The 27137-nt window shown below is 38.8% G+C and overlaps 1 protein-coding gene across 1 annotated transcript in view; it reads right to left on the reverse strand.

Moving 5' to 3' along the window:
• BTBD1 (BTB domain containing 1) overlaps positions 1–25548 on the reverse strand; it is a 37200-nt gene extending 11652 nt beyond the window's left edge. The window contains 5 exon segments of the mRNA XM_020966262.2: positions 566–763; positions 3763–3868; positions 10559–10715; positions 24775–24829; positions 24832–25548. Coding sequence (XP_020821921.1) covers positions 566–763; positions 3763–3868; positions 10559–10715; positions 24775–24829; positions 24832–25231 — 916 coding nt within the window. The 5' untranslated portion in view covers positions 25232–25548.
• Between the last annotated feature and the right edge of the window lie 1589 nt (positions 25549–27137).

A 27137-nucleotide genomic window follows, 5' to 3' on the forward strand; every position in this document is an offset into this window, starting at 1 on the left:
GACCTGAGTTCAAATCCAGCCTCAGACACTTAACTGTGTGACCCTGGGCAAGTCACTTAACCCTGTTTGCCTCAGCTTCTCATCTGTAAAAGTGAGCTGGAGACGGAAATGGCAAACCACTCCAGTATCTGTGCCAAGAAAATCTCAAATGGGGTCACAGAGAGTCAGATAGGCTGAAATGACTCAACAAAAGGTTAATCATACAAATAATTACATCACAAAATGATATATTGAATACTGTGTGTGATTAAAGGTGGTGGTAGCGGGGCAGAGGTTTGTTATTAACTAGAAATTCAGAGAGAGAAAGAGGCTTGTGAAAGTTTATCTAACAACTGATTTCTTAAGACTATCCAGGCCTTAATTTCCAGTTCAATGTCTTTTCCACACATACTTCTGCTCTAATTAGGGTAATCAATACAGGACTCTTGACTGCTTTTGCTTAGGCTACTATGTCCTGCCCCTGTTCATGCTGTCACTGCTCCTCAGACCTCACCCAAAGGGCCACTTCCCTTGGTTCATTCACTAAAATGATGTCAAGAAAGTTTCTGCCAAAATGGTGCCTTACCTGCAGCAAACTCCTCAATAGTCATCAGTGGGAAACGGATTAATGAGAGCGCTTTTCCTAGCACCTTCTGTTTGTTTGCAAAAGTCACTGGCAGCTGCTGCCTCTGACATTCAGCTTCTGCCCAGCGAACAACTGCTCCAAAGAGTCGACTTTCTCGAATACTAAGCGTGTCTCTTTCCAGAACAGCACACAATGTATCTAAAGGCAAGATACAAAATCCAATTTGGACTAGATTTAAAATATCAGCAACTTAACATTATATCCTTATTTAAGAAGACTTCAAGTTTCTAATAAAAAGCACTTAAACTTTAAGTATGCCATCAAAAATAAAATGTTATTAAAAAACAAAACTGATGCAAATTACTTGGGTGACCCAGAAGTCTTAGTGCTGTTTTAAGTTTTAATAGCTTAAACAGCTTAACTGCTATAAGCTTTAATGGCTTAAGAATACACTATGGGATTTTGGGACACCCTGTACATTCAAATTTGTGTACTGTGGCATGTCCTTTATCCAAAAGTAATTTAACTAGAGATATATCAAGAACATAGCTGAGAACTAGGAAATAAGTATAAAAGATATATCTGCCATTTCCTAACTGTGTGATAGTCCCAATTTCTCTAGCTTCAGTTCCATATTTTTAAACAAGAGAGTTGGACTGGATGACTTTTAAGGTCTTTTCCAGCTGTAAATCTATGATACCATTATCCTATGATTATGCAAAATATATGGCCTACAGTCATTCTTTATTCATGACAAAAACCCTCAGGAACTTAGAGTCTCTCTCTTTTGGATACAATTGTAATCACCATGGTTATGTGATTTCTAAACCTTGCTTCTAAATAAGGGATATATTTTAGAAATATGGTTGGAAAAATGTTTTGGTACTTAAAAATAAACCTCATAGGACCAATAATTTCAAATTTGAAAATAATTTCAAATTTTATAGATGAGGAAACTGAAGCCAAGCCAAGTTAAGTGACTTGCCTAAGGCTACACTAATAGTAAGTAGCAAAGCAGGGATTTGAACCCATATTGTTGATCCCAAAATCCAGTGTCCTTTCAATTTATTACACTGCCTCTCAGTTATCTGGAAAACATGCATAGAATAGCTTATTCATCAAAAAGATATAAACAAGGCATTACTCCATAAAATCTGAGCAATACAGATATGTCAAACTAAATTTAAATGAAGGATACATATGTGACATTAACTTTTTGGGCTAAAATCAACCAAAAAGTTTTTCAGAGGTGACACCAGTAATAGAAAGCAAAAGAAAATTATTTTCTTTTAAGTTGTCATTCATCAATCTAGCTCTGTGTGTGTGTGTGTGTATCAATAACTAAGGCCTTAATTCTGCTCCACTACACACACTTGAATACTAATGCAATGGCTTGAATACTGTGAACTGTAAATTTTACTCTATAATATGGATGTATAAAAAATTTAAGAAATTATAACATCATTATATAGAAAACTAGCAAGACCTACAAATCCTGCCTTCATATACACTAATGATTTTAAAATATTATAGACAAACCTTACCCATCAAAAACTTTTAAAATTACACCTGCTACATTATTGATATATTTTTGTCTCCTTTCTAAAGCAAAATCTGATAGAAGAATTTTAAAGTAAAAGTCAGAGCAAACATTACTAAATGGATAAATAACACACTATTTATTCAGATGCCAAACTTCGGACAACCCTAAAACTTTGAGACAGCTGAAGGCCCTCAAAGCAAGAGTCCCAAATTAGTTGTCCCGAAGCCCATCCACTTAAATAAGGCTCTTAATCAGAACTTTATTGACTGATTTAACTTGAAACTGTTAGCTTAAGAATTTTTTTCCTAAGGGCAGCTAGGTGGCGCAGTGGATAGAGGACTGGCCCTGGATTCAGGGGGACCTGAGTTCAAATCCGACCCCAGACACATAACACTTACTAGCTATGTGACCCTGGGCAAGTCACTTAACCCCATTGCCTAACCAAAAAAAAAAAAAAAGAATTTTCTTCCTAGACTAAACTAAACCAGACCAAAACAGATTACAGGTAGCAAACTAAAATGGGACATAGGGGAGCTACTAGAGGCATACACTGACAACAGCCAGAAGTAACAGCTAAATACCCAGCAATTAAGACTGAAACTTAAAAACAGAAGCATAACTCTGCTGCATATTATGTATTACAATACAAGAATAGATCCTAAGTTAAATCAACAAATTTTTTTTGGTGGGGGGCTAGGCAATGGGGTTAAGTGACTTGCCCAGGGTCACACAGCTAGTAAGTGTTACGGTGTCTGAGGCTGGATTTGAACTCAGGTCCTCCAGAATCCAGGGCCAGTGCTCTATCCACTGTGCCACCTAGCTGCCCCTAAATCAACAAATATTCACAGGGTAACTTACCATATATCATCAAGAAAAGGTTAAATTATGTTCAGTATCCTCCGTGTAACCCTGCTTAATAGAGCAAGGTTTCTGAATCATGCTCTCTCCCCAGCCAAGCTCCCTTACTAAAATTGAAGTTATATACTTAGATGCTGAACACCAAATTGTTACTTGCACTCTTCTCTCCACTCACCTTCCTAAGCCCTCTTTTTAGTAAAGTCAGTCTGTCACCTTCATGTTTTTTGTTCCTGACATTCTGACACTCATGCCCTCTATCCATTCAAGTCTTGAAGGATGGCTTTCAAGATCTGCTCAAATCTGACCATCTGAACCTGAACTAAACTAACTAAATCCTACCTCTAGAGCTGAATGTGAATTTCTGAACTCTCAGAACAATTATTTTCTGTACAACTTATTTGGCAAATAGTCACGTATATAAACAACTGTGGTACCTCTTCCATTATCTCAAACTGTTACTTATCTTTGCTTATTTAACTCACCAAATAAAATATAAGCTCCTTCAAAGGAGCTTTTATTTTCTTATTGTCCATATCCTTCACAGTCCCTAACACTGGTACTAGCATATAGTAAATGCTTACTATTTGACTAGAGGTTTAAGATGACAGTAAAATATCATTTTAGACACATTTCCATAAAAATAATTAAGATAACTCAGTTTGGGCACCAAAAGGACAGAATTATGTGAACTTTCTAATTAATTGATCGGACACATCTCACTCCCCCAATAATGCCCCCAAAATAAAGCATTACTATATTCAGAAACAATGAAATTCAATTCAAATAAATAACTTACCTATGTCAATATCAGTAAAACCTTCTGCACTTATTGCATCCATTGTACTTTTGTCTATAGTGTCTAGACAAAGACTAGCAAGCTGAGGTTCATCAAATAATCGAGCCTAAGCATATAAAAAATACTTATTTTACTTACAGGCCAAAGATATTTTGATTTGACACTGCAATTAAATATATCACACCACATATGTCAAAAGCAGCTACTTGCTTTTATTCTAATGTTTTAAGTATATATCAATATCTTAATTACATATCATTTAAAAACATGTTCATTGCAGTATTTTAAGTACATATAGCACTATACAGTGCCTTTCCCTTAGTAGGTGCTTAATAAATGTTTGTTAAACAAAATTTCTCCTTTAAACATTTTTTAAGTGCTAATTTTGAAATAATCACTCACACTGCATGCTCACCATTCTTGAATTTTTTTAAAAAGGTATTTGTTTTCTCTGTATTATTTTTATTCTTTCTTCTCACCTTTACATTAGGGCCTATGTGCAAAGGGCCTATATGTACGTTGTAATCATACATCCAAAAAAGAATAAGCAAATTTAAACTTGGATGTAAATAATAACAATTTCCCCTTCCTAGAAAACAAACTGTAAGGACAGGGTTAATGTTTTATCTAAACTTTTCAGTCTCCCCAAGTCTCTCATATAGTGTGCTATACAGAATCAAAAAACTAATAAATATTGAATTGATTTTTTAGCTTTGGTGATTAAATAAATGAAATTGGTACAATATCTGTAAGAATCTACAAAGCAAAACTTCATTAGATCAGGAATAAATCAGAGTAAGTTCAGTCTGAATCAAGGAAGCCTGTATTATAAAATATTCATAAAACTAAAGTTATGTTACTTTTGAGCAGGCTAATTGCTTCTATCAGAAATTCAAGCTAAGCAACCTCATTTGGACCTTTCATTTGCAGCTCTTGACATCATTGTATTCAAGTTCAAATACAACATTTTAGAAATGCTTGTGTCCAAGGAAATAGAATTTATTGCCTCCCAGTACATTCCTATGGCAGCTACTCCAAAATTTTTCCATTCTCATGTCATCACCTCTACTTCCCACCTCATTTGTAGCAGATGACTCTGCTTCTTTCCTGAATCAAGAATATTCAATTGATCTACACCTATAAAATACTCCTATCTCAGAGAAAGGCATCCTTACTCCTTTCCAAGGTTAACATTTCTATTTGTGGACTCACTCCTTCCCCTCTACCTACAAATATCCTCAGATCCAAATTACCTTCCATAAAAGCAAACAAAAACACCTTTCTTGGGTCCTGATCAATGTCTCCTCAATTAACCCAATCTTCTCTGCAAGATTAGTCTATACACACAACTGCTTGTACTTCACCACTCACTTCTCTCAAACTCTTACAATATGACTTCCCTTCTGATTCAACTAGAAAACTCTCTCAGAAGCCACCAAATTCAACGGCCTTTTCTCAGTCACGACCCTCCTGGACTCTATGCAGCATGTGACTCCAGTGACCAATCCCTTCCTTCTTGAAACTGTCCTCCCCTGTCTGGGGACACTAAATTCTCCTGGTCCTCCTATCTGGTAGCTCATTTTCTCCTTCCTTCATTGGCTCTCCTCTTCCCTCTGTACCCAAAACATGGTGCTCCTCAGAGTCTTTGGCTCCCTTTTCTTCTCTTTATACTTCCATCTTTGGCAATCTCATGCACAACCAGAGCTCAATCTTATCCAGTGAAGGAAAAAAGGAAATGATCTACCGAAAAGAAAAAGTTTGCCAGGTAGACCTGTGGCTAAAACAAGGAGAATCCAGGAATTAGATAAGGCAGATGACAAAGAAATATACAGTTCCCTGTGCTCAGCAGCCAGTCCACAATTCAAAGCTCTCTGAGGGAAAAGGATATATCTGGGGAAGAGAAACCAAAGATACACTCTCTTCCCCATAAATAATCCCAAAAGGTCTACGTTTACTTACAGCACCAGCCTAATAAGCAAAATACAATATTATTTCAGAATCTCTACTCCTTCAGGATACTCAAAAATATGCTTTCTTCCTCTTACACGCTGAGGCCTGAAATTCTGAAATTAGACATAAAAGCTTAAAATGTAAATACTTAGTTGAGGTATCAGACTAAAAGTTACTTGCTCTAAAGTGCAAACAGCTGAATCAACAGAGAAGTACAAGTGACTGACAGATACTTTGCTATTTTAATAACAAAAGGGGTTATAGAGAGGAAGGCCTCTAGAAAATGGAAGGCAGTGTCTACTCCAGGGAATAAAAGGATTCAAAAAGGAGAAAGTAGTCCCTCCTTTCACTGCAAAGGTGAAGGAGTGGGGGAATTATAGGTATGGAACACTACTGGCATTGGATTGGTTAGTTTTGCTGGACTGCTTTTTTCTTCTTTTCCTTTTTAAATTTGTTGCAAGGGATGGTTTGCTTGGGTAAGAGAAGAGGAAAGAATGTATTCAGAAAAAAACATAAGAACACAATACACCAATAAAAAAATAAGATAACATTATGGAGGGGGAAAAAAGCAAGGAAAAGGTGAGGATACTGAAAACAATTTTCATGATTTGTCCATTTTGTAAAAATATAGTTCTATTGATCATCAACCATATTTGTACCAAAAAAGGGGTGTGCACATGGGTATTTATGTGATGTTTGGTAAAAACTGATGCTGAACTGTAAGACAAAGAACGTTACCGAGCTTCACAAATGTTTACTTACTTTATTTTTAAACCCTTCCAACTTGGTTTTGAAGGAGACAGATGAAAAATGAAGAAAGTTTTATTTGACTTTATTTGGCCAATATACCTATATTCTGAATCTGTATTCAAATAAAAGCCACCAGCCCCCTTCCTAACTAAAGGATTTTTTCTTGTTCAATTATATTCATATGAGGGGGTAGTTTGGAACTTTTTTCAATCCAAGAAAAACACTGGCAGGGTGGAACCACGAAGAGATTCCACTTGCCATTTTAAAACAACCCTCACAAGAATTAATTAATGGTAGTATTACTTCTGAAGAAGACACCAATGAGGTGATTTTTAAAAATAAGTAGCAACATTAAATTGATTCATGTAATGCTTAACTTTGACACTATGAGTGGTTATTGATTTTATAGGTGCCAATACTTCCTCCACCGGTGCAGATAACAACCCTAATTTCTTATGGGTTGTCATATTCAAAAAAAAACTCACTAGGAAGGGGTAGGGTGGGGAACAGAGGTAAGGAATCTTCTGATAATAAGCCTATCTGCATTTAGCTAGGCTAGTCTGGAGATGACAATCTGTCACTTGGCCCATAGTCAAAACCTAATTTAGTAGAACCTACCATCAGGGTTTATGATAGATAACATAGCCTTCAAGAACTCAGGGTCATCTACATACAAGGAATAAGAGTAAGCCTTTAGGAAAGGCATATAATCCACATACCTTAAATTGATTCACGCTGCAAAAAAAACTATAGAAATTATTATAGTACAAACTGCATATACAAGAAACCTGCTCATACGCTACCAATAGTCACTGGATCTTCTTTTGAGAAACTGATTTAAGGCTTGTAGGTATAAAATAACTATATGGCTATGTCCAAGTGAAACTGACAAATACAGAAGTGATATAAGCATGTCACCAACTCAAGAAAAGTACTTTTATTACTTTCTTTGTCCAATTATACTTAATATTACTCCAATATTTCACATTGGCAATGCTGGTATAGTGAAAAAACTAGTGAACTAGGAGCTCATTCTGGTTTCGTGGCTAAATGGTTATTTATGTCACCTTGGGCAAGTCATTTAACCTGGCTAGGCTAGTTTTTTTAACCTGTAAAACTGAACTGGCTGAATTTGATGATCTCTAAAGTCCCTTCTAGCTCTAAGAGCCTATGATTTTATAACAAAGCCATGCTTTACAAACATAGGATTTTAAATTTCATTATGTAAAGGTTCAAGTTAATAAAGATCTTCCCAAATGACAAACTCAGTTTTTCTATTACTAAATTTTATATTATTAGGAATATTAAGTTAGCACAAATGCTACACAGAATGTGGAAGATAGCTATCCCATGATCCTTAAATACTGATCACTATAAGACTAAACTTGAAAGTTAATGGAAAATTGAGTTGGAATACATCAAGGCCTCCTACACTATTCCCTCCCCGTTCCATCTCTGCAAAAGACTCACTCCCTTACTGAGAAAAAGAGGCCTAGTCACCTTAAGCACTCTCATTTTACCACTCTACACTTTAAAATACCCACTCTCTCCTCCTTTACTTGGACAAAGAGGTGGCCCTTCTCACGAAGGCCAAACCTCACTATTTGTACCCTGATCTGCTATACCCTAATATTTCATCAGGCAGATTGTCCCCTGCAATCATACATCTCTAATATTAAATTTCTTATTATCTACTACTTTCTTCTCCAATGTCCATGTCTTCCTATCATTTAAAAAAAACCAAAAAACACCTGACTTGATTCTACCATTTCCTCAAGCTATCATTCTGTGCCTCACCTCTCTCACAGCCAAACCCCTAATGTGCCCCTTGCCTCTACTTCTTATCCTCTCACTCACTTCTCAACCACATGAAATCTCATTTTTGACATAATGACTCAACTACAATTACTCTCTCCAAAATATGTTCAGTCAATTAAATCGAGTCTTACTCTTTGCAACCCCATTTAGGGTTTTCTTGGTAAAGATGGTTTGCCATTTCTTTCTTCAGCTCATTTTACAGATGAAGAAGCTGAGGCAAACAGGGTTAAGTGACTTGCCCAAGGTCACACAGCTAGTAAGTGTCTAAGGTTGGATTTGAATTCAGGATTTGCTGATTCCAGGCCAGGGACTCTATCCACTGCACCACCTAGTTGCCCTCTCTCCAAAATTACCAATGATTTATTAATTGCCAAATGCAATGGTCTTTTTTTCAATGTTCATCCTTCAGAACATGACACTGTCAAATACTCCTCTCTTCTGGAAACTCTCCTCTTTTTGTTTCTGTGACATTGTTTTTTCTTAATTCTCACTCTTCCTGTTTGACTACACTTTCTCCATCTAATTATAGGTAAAGTCCTAAGACCTTTTCTCCTCTTTCTCTAGCTCAGGGGCTTTTACCCAGGAGTCTGCAAACTTAAAAAAAAAAAAGAGATAGCTATTTCAACATAATTAGCTTTCTCTGTAGTCCTATGTATTTCACTTATGGACTTAAAAACATTCTGAGAAGGCATCCATTTACTTTACCAAACAGATCCATGACACACAAAAAGCTAAGCACCTCTGCTTTAGATCTCATTTTTCCCACAGATTCAATTATCTCTTGACTGCAAATTCTATATGTCCAGCCCTAATCTTATATCTTGGGCTTTAGTCTTAGATAACAGACTACTGCATGTTTCTAACTGGATATCCCTTAGGCATCTCAAATTCAGTAAGTCTAAAAAAGAACTTTTTAATCTTTCCTCTAAAATCTACCTCTCTCTTCTGAATTTCTCTCATTCTGTCATCCTTCCAGTCACCTAAGCTTGTAACCTCAAAGTCATCTTCAACTCCTCAATCTCCCTCACCTGCCACATCCAATCAGTAGCTGTCCTGTCATTTCTACCTCTACATCTTGCATTTATCTTCTTTATCTGTTCACACAGCTACCACCCTAGTTCAGGCCCTTATCACTTCATCTGAAATACTATAATAATCTCCTAACGGTCTTCCTGCTTCAAGCCCTTCCCCTCTTCAACCCATCCTCCACATGGCTGCCCAATTGATATTTCTAAAGCACAGGCCTGACCATGTTAATCCCCTGCTCAAAAAGCTTCAATGGCTCCCTATTGGCTCTCAGATAAAATACAAACTTTTCCATTTGGTATTTAAATACAATCACAGTCTGGTTCTAATCTACCTTTCCAGACTTATTATGTTTTCCTTTCAAATATTCCATGTTCTAGTCAAACTGGCTTTCTGATGTTTACTTCAACACTTCCATGGATCTACTATGATCTCACCAAGGATGAGTACCAATCTCACCAACATAAGTCCTCCCTACAATGTGAAAATCTCAACCTATCCATGTCTTCATATCACATGCAATTTTGCTCACGTTATTCGATGAATTGTTAATAGGGTGTCCATACAATGTGCTAGAGGTCAGCATTTTTTTTCATAGATCTCTTGACATTATACAGAGACTGATGGCCTTGGATGCCCCATCATGGTGTGGAGGTGACTCTGTGGTCCAGAAGGCTATGTAGCAGAGCACAAATCTGGCTGGGCCTAACATCAATGGAAAGACAAAGTAAAATCCTAGTAACAGACAGTGTCTGTTTTCCAAGGACCAGCCTCATTAAGTATGAAGAGACTTGTCACCAACAGAATGAAAACGAATACTAAGCGATGAATTCTTTAGACATCACAATAAATCAGAAAAAAAGTTTTCTATTCAAAGTATTACTAACATGTGATTAATTGAAAAACCCTGAACTAGGGTGTGAAGAGATAGTGTCCTAGTCCCAGCAATGTCAATTGGACAAATCACTCATCAAGTCCCACTCTGATGCTTCAACATGGTGGGAAGATTTCCTTGGGTATAAGAATATCATGCCATCACAACATAAGCTCTGGAAGGTCCTATTTAAGCTGGAAAACTTTGGATGGTATATATGGATCTGGTGTACTGGTGGTATGCTTGTCATCAAACGTATTTTTTTTAGTCACAGCATATCACAAAGACATTCCACTGAATGACAGAACATCACATCACAGATTTTCAAAATACTAAATTAACATGCTAAAACAACCTTAATAAATAAAAATTACCTACCTGGGTGAGAAGCATAAAGGCATTATCTGCCCTAAGATGTTTGGTGAGAAAATCCACACAATGTGCTTCTAAAGCTGGAACTGCATATTTCTTAGCAGTATAAAGAGTTGTCATGACTGTTTCTGGACCAATCTGAACTTCATCTGAATAAAGAAATCTGGAAAACAATTTCAAAAATGGAGAAATTGTCATCAACAGACCCATTAGTATGACAGGATTTTAAAAACTGGTAAATATTTACTCACACACTTCATGCTGGACACAAGCTGACAAAGCTATAAGGAGTCAAAAGCCTAATATGATAATGTAGGTAGGCCTGCCATCTTCAAGTAGTTCCATATTAATGAATTTCAAGATACTTTAATTTTTCCTTAAGTGTCCAAACTTTAAAATGTTTAACCATATTTTATTCAAATCTATCTAAAATGTATTATTCCCTCCTCCATTTTAGTTATCAGGATATATTATTATTTAAACTTTCATGGATGACTAGGGTTATCACTATGAACACTGTGGTACTATGAAGTCTCTAGGAACTATGAAGATGAGTTAGGATTGTACTCCATATATAAGGTCTGTTTACATATATGACAGAGGTTATGTTGTCAGCATATTCAATTCAGTCAGCAATTCAATTCTATAAATATTTATTAATAAGCACCTATGTGCTAGTGATGGATCCTAATAAAGCTGCCCCCAGCCCCAATATTCTAACTTTCTTATGGAATATAATGAACAGCAAGCATGTCCTGATTTAACTACATGATCTGGCTTTAACCACACCAGAGGCCCCCAGACTCAATATAGCCATTGCCCCCCCCATCCAATTCACATGTTTGAACAGCTATGTCCTTGCACACAATCACAATCACATCATCCCTTTTTTGCCCAAGGCAGAACCACAATACCTAACTATCTATCTCGACCAGACAAAATCACAATAGCTAGCCAATCAGAAAGCAGCACAAACAGGATGTCTGACCACCAAACCGCAGAAGGGATCACTTCCCCATTATCTAATCCTTTAACAAACCCCTTCTTGCCTTTTTAATAGTCATAATTTCTGTTACGTAATCCAGCACCATTACACTACAAAATTCCCTGTCTTGTATACTAAGTTGCTAATTCCTCTTGGAACCTAGCCAGCTTCTGAGGGGCCTCAATCCTCAATAAATGCCTGTATTTAGATGAGAGGTGGTCTGACTGAATTCTTTGAGACCATGCTGCCACAACACACCAGAAAACTTCAACACTAGGCATTACGGATAGAAAGAATCAAAATGGCACAGTCCTTACCCTCTAGGAGCTTACAATCTATTAGAATTGTACACAGTTAAGAATGTATACATGTATATAATATAATACAAGGTAGAAGGGAATAGTGGACAAAGCAAAGATCCAAAGAACCCCATTAACATCTGAGGGGAGAGACAACACTTGCTGTTGAGGGATCAGGAAAAGTTTGATGGAGGAGGGAGGTAGTTCTTGAGTGGAGCCTTAAGAGAAGAACTCTGACATGCAGAAATGAGGAGGAAATACATTCGGGTACTGGCCTGGACAAATGCAAAGAAACTGGAGACAACAATGTGGAGTCTAGTGAACAACTGGCAGTCTGGTCAGGCTGAGTCTTAACAGTGTATACAGAAGAACAGAGTGAAAGAAATAAGAATTGAAAAGGTAGTTTGTTTTTTATAGGGAGAGGGAAAAGGAGAGAGAGATGACAGAGCTAGTGACTGTATTGTCCAAAAAAAGTGAAAAGAAATAAGAGTGGGTCATTGAAGTATTTTTTAAAGTGCACAAAAAGGAATACAGAGAAGTCCTGAGGAAATAAGACAAGCAGGGCAGTTTTTAAAGTAACATGTAGTTTATGAAAGACTCATTTTTAAAAAGCAAGTTGCATATAATAGAAATTCGTGGTTTCACATACAATCCTCTTTTTACGTTCTACTTTGCATATGGAAATGTTCTTTTTTAGCATTATCTAAGATCAGAATTTTTTAAATGGGAAAAAATATAATTTGGAGCTAAACTGTGGCAGGCTTTAAATGTCAAGCTAAGAAGTTTTTATTTTATCCTCCAAGCAATGGAGAGCTGGATGCTGAAGTCTTCTAAGTGGAAGAATGATGCAGTACAAGTTGCACTCGATCCAGAGCCACAAAAGATCTCTGTTCAAGTGCTTCATTCTAAGGGGCAGCTAGGTGGCACAGTGGATAGAGCACCGGCCCTGGATTCAGGAAGACCTGAGTTCAAATCAGGCCTCAGACACATAACACTTACTAGCTGTGTGACCCTGGGCAAGTCACTTAACCCCACTGCATAGCCAAAAAAAACCCCCAAAAAAACCCAAGTGCTTCATCTAATATTTACTATATGATCACAGACAAATCTCTTAAATCCCCTGAGCCTTCTCCTCTGTAAATGAAGGTAATATATTACTTTAATAGCATGTACACCTGAGAGAGTTAATTGTGAGGATCAAATGAAACCTGCGTTTGAATTCTGCACTTAATAGCTATATGATTCTGAACCATAATCTCCTTAGCTGTTAAATGGAGACATTTTTCATTTGTATTATTGTATCCTAATGATGGGGTGATGGGACCTGGACCTTTAAAAGGAAAAGACCATGTCTTTGAAAGCAACCCAGTCCCTGGCAACCCAGATCACTGGCGCCTCTGCCTAAGGCATCTGGTCCACTCCAGCCCACTTAGGTCACTTAATTAGTTTACCTGACAGTCCTTTCACAGTCACTCCTGGCCCCAGGTAACTACTTACCACTCCTTAATCCCAATCCAGATTCTTACACTGTCCTTTTTGTATAAAGCATCTGTCTCACCTCCATTAAGTAGCAGATTCACTGGGAATCTAGCCCCTCTGGAGGCGTTACAAAAAACCTTTGCCATCTTGACTGAAAGGCTTGAGTGCATAAACTCATTCTATGCAGACACCGCCTTGTACCCTGACATTTCAGGGTTCCCAGAAACTCCAAACCACATCACTAACAGTGCTTTCTTGTACATAATTGATGCTTAATAAATGCTTGCTCAAATGAAAATGTGAGTCAGAAAGGGTATGATTAATGGAGCAAGGTGGTAGAGGAAAAGGAAGGGTTATAGGGGTTATTTACCTTGAAAGAAAAAAGACCGTCTTCTGAAATTGGAAATGAGAGAATGGATGAGGGTCATACAAAGACCCAAAGGCATGGAAGAGGCATGGAAGTGGCATAGAATTGAGAAGCTCATGTCAGATGACCTCTCTTGTCTTCTATTCCTGGAAGGCACTTCCTTTTTCACCTCTGCCTTTTAAAACACTTAGCTTCTCTCCAGGCCCAGCAAAGGGCCCAAATGCTCAAAACTTTTCCTGATGCCCTCCAGTTGTCAGTGCTCTGCTTTATCCTTTCAAAATTATCTCATATTTAAGTATCTATATATATCTGGTACACAAGTTCCTTTAAGACAACTACTATTTCCTTTTCATCTTAGTTATCAAATAGCAGAAAGAACACTGGTCCAGGAACTAGAAGACCTAGGTTCAGATCCTACTTCTGAGGCTTACCACCTGTGTGACCTGGAGCAAGTCACTTAATCTCCCTAGCCTCAGGTTTCCTCATCTGTAAAATAGAGTTGGGTTCAATGGCCTTTTAAGTCCTTTCTAGTTTAAATCTATGATCCTAAGGCTTCCCAATGCAAAGCATAGTAACTGTGCCTAACACACTGAAGGAATTTACTCCATGTAGAAATGAATAGAACTTATACCTCATAAGGAGCTCATATGAGCACTTCCAGGGTTGAGAGGATCAATGAGACAAAAACTGTAAAGCATTGTGTGCCAGACACACAGTAGGCACTATATAAATATTAGCTACTATTATTATTGTTATTGTTATACACCTTGAAGGACTATTGTTAACTATTATGATTACTTCCCCAGGTTCACAACGTCACATCCTAGATTTTTGTGTGTCATGTTCCCCTTCAGTGGTCTGGTAAAGCTGAAGGACTCCTTCTCAGAATGTTTTTAAATGCATAAAATAAAATCCATAGGATTACCAAGAAAATTAGTTATACTGAAATATAGCTATCAAAAAAAAAATTTTTATTTTTATTTTGTATGAGGAATAGTAACATGATGATACATGTCATGTTATTCCCCTGTTTCAGTATGTAATAGGGGACTATTCCCTCTAGGATAAAATACAAATTCCTTTCTTAGGCACTTAAATGTCTTCACAATCTGACTCCAAACTATCTTTCAACTCCAGAAATTTCCACATTCTAGACAAACTGGCTTGCCTACTTACTATTCCTCATACAAAATATTCCATTTTTCCAAGTGTTGCCTGACTCCTTCTGTCATCTCTTCCCCCTCTCTGCAAAGGTGCTCTTGCTCACAAGCTCGATCTCTTATCCTGACCCCCTTTTCTTCTCTCTCGACTTCTGCTTTTCAAAATCCCTACATCCCTTTCAGGCACACTTCAAATGCTACCTCTTACATGAGGCCTTTCCTAACATCCCCTATCAGGAGTAGAGAAATTGCAGCCTCAAGACCTCAGGTTCCCCACCCCTGCCCTAGCTGTTAATGTTCTTCCATTACCTGAATTACTTAATTACTTAAAAACTTAACACTTGTGCTCTTAAACCACTAAAATGTTTGTAGAACTGAGTAGGACCTGAGATATGAGGTGCTTTATATACCTTGAATAAAGCTCAGCATACTGAAAATCCTGAACTGGAATGCACTACAATTCATCTTAAAAAGCCCCAGAGAAGAGGCACTGGTCCTGGAGTCAGGAGGACCTGAGTTTAAATCCAGCCTCAGACACATAACACTCACTAGCTGTGTGACCTTGGCCAAGTCACTTAACCCCGACTGCCTCACCAACCAAAAAAAAAAAGCCCCAGATAAATAAAATCATTATAGATGAAAATGCAATTCAATGTATATAGTTTAAATTTTATTGATACCTGTTTAGCCCTCACCTACATTTCCCTATATCCTTCCACATTCCTTAAAAGCCATTCCTTACAACAAAGAATAAGAGATCAAAAAGTTTAGCAACACTAACCAACACATCTGACATCTGATATAGTGTTCCCAGTCCCATAGTAAACCATTTCCGTAAAGAACAGAGAGGTGCTTTCTTATTATTTATTCATTCAATAAACACTTATTAAGGGCTTAGTACGTGTCAGGCACTGTGCTAAGAGCTGGGGACACAAAAAATAGCAAAAGACAATATATCTCTTCTTAGGGCTAAGCTTGGTCATTATGATTTCATGGCATTCAAATTTCCAGTGTGTTTTTGTTCTTTCCATGTAGGTTGCTAATAATCACTGTGTATATTGTTTTGGTTTGGCTTTCTCCACTTTTCATCATTCATATGAGACATCATCGCTCTTCTGTATTCATCACACTGTTGTTCGTCCTTCGTTCTCAAAGAGGACCATGACATCAGGAAGATGATGCCAAGACTTACAAGTGAATTGGATTTAAGTGAGGGAGGGCTATGCAAGGTGACCAGCCTCACTTTCTCCCCTGGAGCCATTTGGGTCCAGTGGGAAGACACAGATCAGGATGACTGGAGATGGCCCCCTCATCACATTATTTACTACAGCACAGTAATATTTATTACATTCAGATATCACAATTTGTTTATGCATTTCGCAAGTGATGCACATCATTTTTGTTTCTACTTCTTTGCTACCACAAAAAGTGTGTATTCTAAACCCTGTCTACTCAAGCCTCCCAACACAATCCTTCCGAACTTAGTCGCCCCATACTTTAGAGAGAATGCCAATTTCTCTGCTCACCTTCTCTGTTCCCCAATCCCTTAATAACATCTTCTTTCTCCTTTACACCATTCTCTGCTGAGCATTCTCACCATGCTCTCTTTCTATTGGCTACTTTCCTGCTACCCACAAATATAACCAAGTCTCTTCCTTCCTGGGGGTAAAAAACAAACAAAAAAAAAAACCAAAAAAACCCACACTAGATCTTACTACTATCCCTTCAAATTATATAGCTCATCCTTTTCATAGCTAAAATCCTAGACTGAATCAGGACAAATGATGTGAGAGTATAGAGAAGGGGGATAGATGCATATAACTTTAAGGTTTGCAAAGTGCTTTATATATGTTATCTCATGCGATCCTTGTAACAACCCTGGGAGGTAGGTGCTACTATTTCCATTTTACAGTTGAGGAAACTGAGGGCTGACTTGTACAGTGTCACAGTTAGCAAGTGTCTGAGGCTGGATCTGAACTTGGGTCTTCCTAACTCCTGGCCCAGAACTTTATCCACTGAACCACAAACTACCTCATCAGAATCCTGGGATTTACCACACATAGACAAAAGAAAACTACAAGTAAATGGAAGCTGACTCCCAGGTTTTCTTTGGAGAAGCCCTGCTCCCCCCACCAAAAAAAAAAGAACATGAAGAGTTGGTGATACCTTAAGTACAAAAGCAACAAGAAACACCACTTCATGGGATATATGCTGGTAAAGAGCTCATTTGATTGTATGAGTTAATACTTGTAAAGCGCTTAGTCACAATGCCTGGCACAAAGTATGTGCTTAGTGAATGCTTCCCCTTCTCCCTTGAAGGATCTGAAAAAAGATCATGAAAGAAACTGCAGCTTATACACCTAAGATCTACTTCAGAGAATGAAGAGGTTAAGGAATTTTGAGAACTCTCTAAGATATGTACCTTGATATTTGGTAACTTCATTCCAAAATTGGGAATGGGTTACACTGGAAAATATGGAGCAGGAACAAGTAATGAGAGAAACCAAAGGCTTATAAGACTACACAAATGCCCCACATCTATACATCACAAATACTTTCTTCAAAAAGAGAACTGTTAGGTTCTGGGCATGATGAGCACCTCATTAAATCACAAAAATCAAACTGATTCAATTAACAAACAGTAAATAACTTGTTAAATCAGTCACCTCTGTACAATCAGAACACTGATTGCTTGGACCAAAATCAAAATTAATATAATGATACAAAAAAAGAATAAAAATCAGAAGAAAGATGGCATACAATTGAAATCACTCAATTCTGACCTATTCAAATTAGTTACTGATGATGAAAAAGAAAATACGGATGAGAGAAAAAACACTGAAATCTGTATGTCATACAAAAGTTAAACCAATATAAATCAATTGCACTAATAAGAACAATAGAACCTAAAAAGCTTCTTAATCAGTAAATACCTGACTTCCTAGACAAAAGGGGTGAAATGGCAACAAAACAGTAACCAAAATTTTGATAGTTCAGACTAGTTGTTTCAAACTCAAACAGAAAAAAGATTCCTAATGGCAGCACGTTGACTTAGAAAACCACAAATCAACACTGTTTTATTGTGTTTTTATTTATTTTTGTTAAACAATTCCCAATTACATTTTAATCTGGTTCTCTCACTAGGGAGTTTCGGTGCCCACTCCACCCACTGTGAGTTTGACACCTCTGATTGTCTTAGAGAGAAATATACTGGAAGACTATGAGGAGTAATTGACTCATAAAATATACAAAAGCAGCGGACAGTAAAAGCACTATATAAAAACTTGGTGAGAGACCCCATTAAGCAAAGTCATTTCAGGGATATTTGGGGATGAGGGATAGAGGAGGGAATAAGCATTTATATACTGCCTACTATGTGCCAGGCAGTATACTAACCACTTTACAAATATTATTTCCTTTGATCCTCACAATAACGCTATGTAGTAGACTCTGTTATTATCCCCATTCTACAAACTGGGGAAACTGAAGCAAACAGAGGTTAAATGATTTGCCCAGGACTGTTTTCAACAGTCACTTCCTTAAGATTTTGAGTTCTAATTTTTTCTCCTCCTCCTTCCCCTCCCTCCTTCCCAAGACAGTGTGTAATCTGATATAGACTCTATATATACATTCATATTAAACATATTTTCACATTAGTCATGTGAAGAATTAGAACCCAATGGGAGGAACCATAAGAAAGAAGAAACAAAACAAAGCAAGAACAAACAGTATGCTTTGATCTGCATTCAGACTCCCTGGCTCTTTTTCTGGATGTGGACAGTTTTCCATCTTGAGTTTTTTGGTGCTGTCTTAGGTCCCTGCGTTGCTGAGAGGAGCTCAATCTATCCAAGTTAAGTCATCACACAATGCTGATGTTACTTCGTACAATGTTCTCCTAGTGCTGCTCACTTCACTCAACATTAGTTCATTAAGTCTTTCATCATTTCTGAACTACTATTTTCAAAATGTAGTTTTAAAAAATATATTTTCGAGGCAGCTAGGTGGTGCAGTGGATAGAGCTCCAGCCTTGGAGTCAGGAAGACCTGAGTTCAAATCTTGCCTCAGACACTTGACACTTACTAGCTGTGTGACCCTGGGCAAGTTACTCAACCCCAACTGCCTAACCAAAAATAATGATAAAAATAAATGTTCAGATGATGCCTAAAAATTTTTTTAAAAAATATTTTTCATTTATTTTTAAAAGTTTTATTGATGCTTTTGTATTTATAGCATAATCCTTTCCCCTCCCTTCCCAATGAACCCATCCTTATAACAGAAAAAAAGTTAAACAAAACCAAACAAGCTGCAACCCACATTCGAAAATTTATGCAACTTATGTAGTCCCCCAAACTCTCTACTCAGAGGACAAGGAGTATTTCACCATCTGTTCTTCAGGTCCAGGATAGATTATAATTAATCACACTTTGGCAGTCAATGAGAGTTCTTTTACTTTATGCTACTGCTGTCACTATTTTATTCTGTTCTTTTATGTTTACATCACCAGTTCATACAGGGCAATCCCATACAAGTCTTTTCTCAATTCCTCATATTTGTTATTTCTTGCAGTATAATAATATAGTATTACATTCACATTCCACAATTTATTCAACCATTCCATCATTAATGGCCACCTACTTCATTTTGTGCCCAGTTTTTTGCTACTACAAAAAGTATAAAGTTGGCCACTTTAGCTAAAAATAATGTACAAATTCTAAAGACAAAGGGGAGATAAAAAGAAGAATTTATCTTCTCCCTATATCCAAATGATTAAAACTTCCACCAACACCTCACCTTACCCTCTGTTTCAAAGAGAGACAGAGATAGGTGTAGTAGTGGGAGTCAGTGGGCCTGGTTCTAGACCCAGATCTACAACAAATTAGTTGTATGATTTCAAGTAAGGCCTGTCATCTCTCTGGGATTCATATGGATTACATGATCAGAATATAAATATCAAGGCACTTCTTTAACAAAAAAAAACTAAAGAACCAGAGATAAAAGAAGAGCCACCATTCTCCAAAAAAAGCCAAAACTATACATACTCAGAAAGAAATAAGTATTTAACATACTGTTATTGACCTATTCCAGAAAAGAGAGGTCAGTGTAAAACAGACATCATAGCACAGCCTAGCAGAGAAAATTTAGCAAGCAACAATAGTAGAAATGCTACTGCCTAAAGCTATCAACTGAAAAAGAAAAAAAAGCATCCAACTTACTAGAAAAAACACAACTGAACTAGAAACCATACAAGACACAAAGTGTACAAAATATTCACGCTAAATAGAATCCAGTTAAAGTGTTACACGCTATAATGTTCATTCTGCATAAATGGGGAAAAAGAAATACTATCTTATTACATGGTCCTGCTAGCACTAAAAATCACTAATAACACAAAAACTATGTCACATAACTAGAAATGCTGGTTGCTCCAGTCCAGTAAATGTGAGCTTTCTATTCACTGCACTCATAAAAACATAATATGGGTGAACGAGCAGGACTAGATCAATATGTCAACCAAGTGATGTGTGGACAGTCAGTTGGAATAGGTCAAAAAGGTAAAGGATCAAAAACAATTGAACTTACTCCAATAATAATGGCTAAAAAGTCAGAATAGGATGTGAACTAAAACCTGAACACACTCAACCAATTATAGATGTTTAAACTTATACCTAGCAAAGCAAATAGGGGGTGACTTTGGACTACAAGATTACAAAGGAATACCAAATATCTTCAAATACTTAGTAATGGTCTGGAAACAACAATGAAAACTATGTTCCATGGTGACAAGCAGTACCGAAGTTGGAGGACTGGAGAGAAGACTTGTCTACCCCTACAAAAGCCATGTAAGATATCTCAACAGCCTGGAAGGACCTAAACCACCAGCACAAGAGATTTCATTGCCAACTCTGACTCAGAATTTCAACTGAGAATGGTTCTTCTCGGAACATCTTGATGCCTAACACAAACCAGAAAAGGCAAGCACAGCAACATATTCAACCAAAGCATCAATAAACAAGAAATTAACCAAATATTTTCAATTTCAGGGTATACACTGCTAGGATATAACTACCTAGGACCAACAAATTCATCAGATAAAGCAGCAAAAGAACTCAACAAAGGATAAAAACTTATACGTGAACAAAGAATCAACCCATACATCCACAATCCAGCATGGAAGCAACAGAAGCAGCTGAGGACTTAGATGGCTGGATAGGAAACAAAGTATTCAAAGCAAAAAAAGCACTTTTTCCAACAGCACCAACACCTAACAAGGTAAAAAGACAAACTTTACTAACTAAACATTTTAAAATTAAGAAAAAAACCTAACCAACCAGGTGGTAAAGACAGCCACCAAGATAACTAAGCAAGAAAATACTTTAAGCAACAGCTAGCTTCACAGCAGTTAACAGAACCAAGAAAGCAACATTAAAGCAATTAAGTGAAGATGCAGATGCCATGGGACTTGGGGGAAGTGGGCAAAAACAAAGTAGGGGTTCTAGGGGAGGTAGGGGAATAGGTGTAATACTGGGGACTTTTCTAACACAACAGAATGGAGGAGATTATGTTACCATTACATGTCATATACCATTACCAAAACGTGCAACAACATTCACCTCACCTAGATCAATGCACAATGACAGCATGCATGCACAAATACTAATACCATGGGCACTAATCAGTGCTAATGTATGGGGAGTATGGCTAAATCCAGCAGACTTTCAACATCTAACAACCATTTGTTCAGACTTAAACTTACTAAAACTAGAACAAGAAAAATTTAACTTAGCAATTAAAAGTATGACTGAAACTGGACCAGAAGGCCAAAGCAATGTAATAATGATCTAACTGCAACACTACGAATAGCAAAAGACACAAACAATATAATGCCATGGGAATCAGACAACAGTACACTAGAAACACTAGAATACCTACCATGGGAAACCAACGAGCTAAAGCAATAGGAATACTACTTGAACTTCAAAACAATTTTAACCAAGTACAGGAACAACTAATGGGACAGCTAGGTGGTGCAGTGGATAGAGCACCAGTCCTGGATTCAGGAGCACCTGAGTTCAAATTTGGCCTCAGATACATAACACTTACTAGCTGTGTGACCCTGGGCAAGTCACTTAACCCCACTGCCTACAAAAAAAAAAAGGAACAACTAACCCAACATCAAGATTAGAGGTAGACAGAGCGGAAACACAATTTCTAACTATAAAAAACATAATACCCATTGAAATGATGACAACAGGAGACTTCACCTTCCTACTACTTTAAACCAACTAGACTAAAAAAATTTGGCAAAGAGACAGTTAGGAAAAGCACCACAAATAAAACCTAACTACACAGAAGGACAAAAAGCAGAAATGCAACAAAAATTAGGATAAAGAGTGGGAGGCACAACAGAAAACCGCTACAGTGGAGCTCACAGGCAGAGAAAAAAATTTTAAATTTTTACATCTGGCTTTAAATTTCCAGAATATTTTTTATGACAAGCAGAAGTGGTCCACCTATACACTCAGGACCAGCAGGAACAGAAAATGACTCTGAATCAGCTGGTTCAAATAATCAGCAAAGAATTAATTATGGGTTAAAACCATAGGTCAAAAACATATCTTGCTAGATACATAATAGGTCATCCTTGCATGAAAAACCAAGGAGTAGAAGAAGATAATCAAAGTTGAGCATAAGAGAGTAAGTGACACACCACTAGCAACAGAAGAAACACTAGTAAGAAATGTACCAGTAAATACGGAAACACCATGGACAGGGATAGATGACCCAGGACCAGTATATCCAAATGAAGTATATGGAATAAACAACCAATCAGCTATCACATGCAAACCAACACTAAGAACTGCACCACTTGTATGTGAAAACAATCCACCAGGGCAAATATTCGTAAAACTGACACCAAACTGGACAGATAAATAGTCAGATTTGGGAACAACTCAAAGTATGATAGTAGCATATGCTACATTTTTCTGGAAAGGAAAATTAGTCATGAAAGGAAGACTAAGAACACAAAAACAGTGGAACTTACACTCATTTTATCAAATAAAACTGACAGTACAAACTTCTGGAAATACTTCCCAGGGGAAAATGGAAAATTCTTTATACCTGTTATGAATGGAATAAAAGTGCCAAAAACAATGTACTAAATATGATGTGACTCTTAAGCAATTAATATTGTGTCATAAACATGTGAAATAACAATAAAATGTTAAAACAAAAAAGTCTCTGTGTTTTCTATTGAAAACCAATATCATGAATACGCTCTGAATTAAGGGAGTGAGGGTGGGAAATTCCAAGGTATTCTCCCTCTTTTTCTCATTTACCAACCAATTAATTGGTTTTTTCCTTGGGATTAAATAATCTATATCACTTTGAGCTCTAAAAAAAAGTTATGATTCTATAAAATTTTAGGTTGCACTTAAACTGAGAAATTTCATTCCCAAAGGTCAACATAAAATTATACTGATTCTGAAACTTGGGATAGCCCAAAATGTTAATATACTATTAATATCATGTATTAAATGCTTAGAACATTACTCAAATTTACTCATTTTAAAGGTTTCAAACTCCTAATAACTAAAATACTAAAGGTATTTGTAATCAAATTGCAGTTATTCAAGTTACAAATCCTGAAAACTTTACTGAGGATGCCCAACGTTTTCAATTCAACAAGTGTTTATTCACCAAGAAAGGCTTAACTTACTTATCTTCTCAAATCAACAGTGATAAGACAGTGTACTATTTTATTCTCCTGAAATTGAAAATAAGCCACACTTTTTTCAGGAGAAAGCAAATCCTCATAAGGTCCACAAGAGTGCTGGGATGTTAAAGGACAAGGGTTCAAATGCCAATTTTTTTAACTTGTTAGTCACTTTACCTCCCTGGGCCTCAGGTACATCACCTGTAAAATGAGGATATTGTGCTGAGATATTTATAAGGTTCCCTCCAATTCCAAATGCTTTGGTCAGGTAATTTTATGATAAACCCACTACTAACTTTTAATTACAAAGAAAAAAAAATGAAACTGCATCACATTTATTCTTTTGGCTAAAACATCTTCAAAGCCACATTTCAAAGCAACAGAAACTGAAATAACATCTTCCACCCTCATTTACTTCCATTTAATGGTACATAAATAGGAAAAATTATCGGGAATACAATACATGTAATGCATTTTTTAAGAGAGTAATTAGAAAAGAAATATACCGTGCAACAGTACTGTAGCGATAAGCAGAATGGGGGCTACATTTCCCCCAGTAAGCTTCTATAACCCTGCTCAGGAATCTGATAGAAAAGTACAATCATTCACATTTCGAGTTATTCTGTATACAACTTGCTTTGTACAGATTTGTTTGTGTGTTGTCTCCCTCGTTAGATTGTAAACTCCTTGAAGGCAGAGGCTGTCTTTTGCCTCTTTTTGCATTACAAGAGCTTAGCACAGAGCCTGGCACATAGTCATAAATGTCTGATAATGTCTAATGAATGACTGATTAATCAGAAATCATCACTGAAGGGCCAAAAAAATGAAAAGAATACAGGCGATGAGAGTGTCACCTTGGAAGCAGATGGATATCCGTTGTTGCCTGTGTACAAAACACGGTCTGACCTTGACCGCAGGAGGCACGGCGCAGGTACTTAACAGACCTGGGCCGTCTACCAGCCGGCGTCTGCGGACAGATGCGCTTTCCAGCTCAGTGCACAGAGCGTGGCTCTCTCACCACAGGAGAAGGAGGGTCACAAGTTTTCTAGAAACGCTTACAGGGGGGTAGCCACCCGAGCCCGAGAGGAAGACTGTCCCCTCCCGTGCCCGCCGCCGCCTCTCCGCCCCCTTTCCCAGGCCAAGGTTCCCGACAGCCGGCCGGGCCTGGCGCACTCCCTGCCGGGGGCCACGAAGGCCCACCCTGGGCCTCACTCACCTCAGCAGAGCCAGGAAGGCGGCGGGCTCCACGTCGGGCAGCTCGATCTCGGCCGAGTGGTGGCCATGCCGCCGTTGAACATAGCGTCGAAGACGGCGCTGCCGGCGGCCAGCACGAAGCGATGGGCGGGGATGCGCTGGGGGCCCCCGGCCGCGGCCGCCCCGGCGCCCCCGCGGCCCTTGCCCAGCACGAAGCGCACGTCGCTCAGCAGCTCCGTGTTGAAGAGGAAGGCGAAGCGCTCCTTGAGCGACGCCTTAGTCGCCTGCCAGTTGTACAGCGGCTCCCGCTGCAGGGGCACCGGCGCCGCCGGCCCCTGAGGCGAGAGCGGCGGCGGCGGCGGCGGCGGCGGGGGCGGCGGCGGCGGAGCCAGAGGAGGCTGTGGGGAGGCCCCGGCGCCCTTCTCGGCCTCTGGGCCCAGGAGAGAGTCCCCCGGAGCTGGGACCCCGATTCCGGCCATGCCCTAATCGCCGCTAATTCCTACGGAATGCGCTCCCCGCGACGGCTTAGCAGGCGGTCCAGGCCCCTGCTGCCATTTCCCGCTCCGGCCCTATCGGGCCCAATCCCGGGCCCAGGCCGCGGCAGTGAAGATCCTGCCTCTGGCAGCCGGTTCCGTTGCGTTTGATTCCGAACCTTCCGGGAAAGTGCTACTTCCGGCCGCTACCCACGGGAGGGGGGAGGGGCACCCACGCACGCGCCCCCGAGCCAGACCGGAGGAGGGGCGGGGGAGGGGAAAGGAGAAGGGCGGCGCGTGCACCTAGTGCGCCACTAGGTGATGCCGATGGGCGCCCCCTGAATGTGCCGGGGAAGCGCGGCTGTGCGGAAAACCCCGAACTGCAGAGTACACGTCCTTTCACGTTCTCCCCCGCCCCCAGGGAAGGGGTGCGCCCCCACCCACTGAAGTTATCATTAGACCGGGCCCACTTGGAAGGCCAGATGGAAAGGTGCGTGCAAGTCGGGCAGCCTGGACTCAAATCTCCCCTCAATGAACCAATCAAGCAGGGCAAGGGGACAGGCAGGACCATGCTGCACTGGCCACAGTAGTGACGCAGGAGAAATTTGCCCGGGAGGTTCTCTGTTTTCCAGCCCCGACCTGGGTTCATCCGCACCCGGAGAGCGTCCTCCCAATCCAATTGGCTATGCCACACCCTTCCTACCACCAAAACCTGTTGTCCGATGATTGATATGAAAGGAATCATTCGTATACGCTATGAGACCCCTGATCCCCTCAGTTCACTGCTGTGTGCCTCCATTTCCTCATGTGTAGGATGGTAGCATCTAGCCCCCTGGGTCGTTGTGAGGCTCAAATGAGAAAAATTATGCAAAGCGCTTTGTGAACCTTTTAAAGCGATTTTTACAATGCCAACAATTATTAGGAAGGCTCTAATAACTAATTGACTTTAAGCTATTGCCAACCTGTCATCTAGTTGATATGTTTGGAAATTATCACTGCAGTGAAGTTTTCTCATTCTAAGAAAAAAGTGAATCTATACTTATGGTCTTGCAGCCTTTTCTGCCAAGATCTTTTGGAGCAGGGAAATTTTTGCCTCTCACCTGAGAAGACTGCTGCTATACTTGGAATCAGAAACTGGCCTCCAACCAATCTCAGCAGCTTCCTGGGTGTGTGACCTTGAACAAGTCAGTCAACGTCATTGAGACTTCCTATAAAATGGAACAATAATATTTACACACTGTCATACAAGGTTGTTTCTTTGATCTGCTGAAACAATTCCCTCCAAGGTCACCAATGATCTTTCATGACTGTATCCCATAACCCTTTTTTTTCTCAGTCCACAATGTCCTTAACCTTCCTCACTGTTATAGACACTGTTAACTCTTCTAGACATTCAAAGCCTTCCTACCATAGCTCATTACCATTCAGCAAATTCTGCTCCAGCCAAAATGAACTCTGTCCCCCAAAATCCTGTACCTGTGTCCTGTATGCTTGGAATCTCTCTTTCCCCAATCATCTTTGTCCATCCTTTAAAGCACCTTCTTCATGAAACTTTTCCTGATTTCCAGTTTGTAACCACCTCCCCCACTTCATAAAGTATTTGTACATACTGTGATATTGTGTACTATAAATATCATTATATGCATGTTATCTTCCTATTTGCTGATGCTCCAAGAAGGCTGAGCATCTATCTTATCTTCTGCAGTTCTTAGAACAAAGGTCTGCATGCAGTAGGTGTAAATCTGTTGGATTGAATTAACTCTTTTCCTTAGGTTTCCAAGACACTGCTACGTCCTGGTCACCTTCCTTTTCTCTGCTTTGTTGGTTGATTTTTTTCCCTTCTTCCAGAGTATGGGTGTCCCCCAGTGATCTGTTTTGACAACTTTCTTCTCTATATATATTCTTCTTCATA

The sequence above is a fragment of the Phascolarctos cinereus genome, unplaced genomic scaffold, assembly GCF_003287225.1.
Source record: "Phascolarctos cinereus isolate Bilbo 61053 unplaced genomic scaffold, phaCin_HiC Scaffold_3;HRSCAF=262, whole genome shotgun sequence".
Classification (NCBI taxonomy): domain Eukaryota; kingdom Metazoa; phylum Chordata; class Mammalia; order Diprotodontia; family Phascolarctidae; genus Phascolarctos; species Phascolarctos cinereus.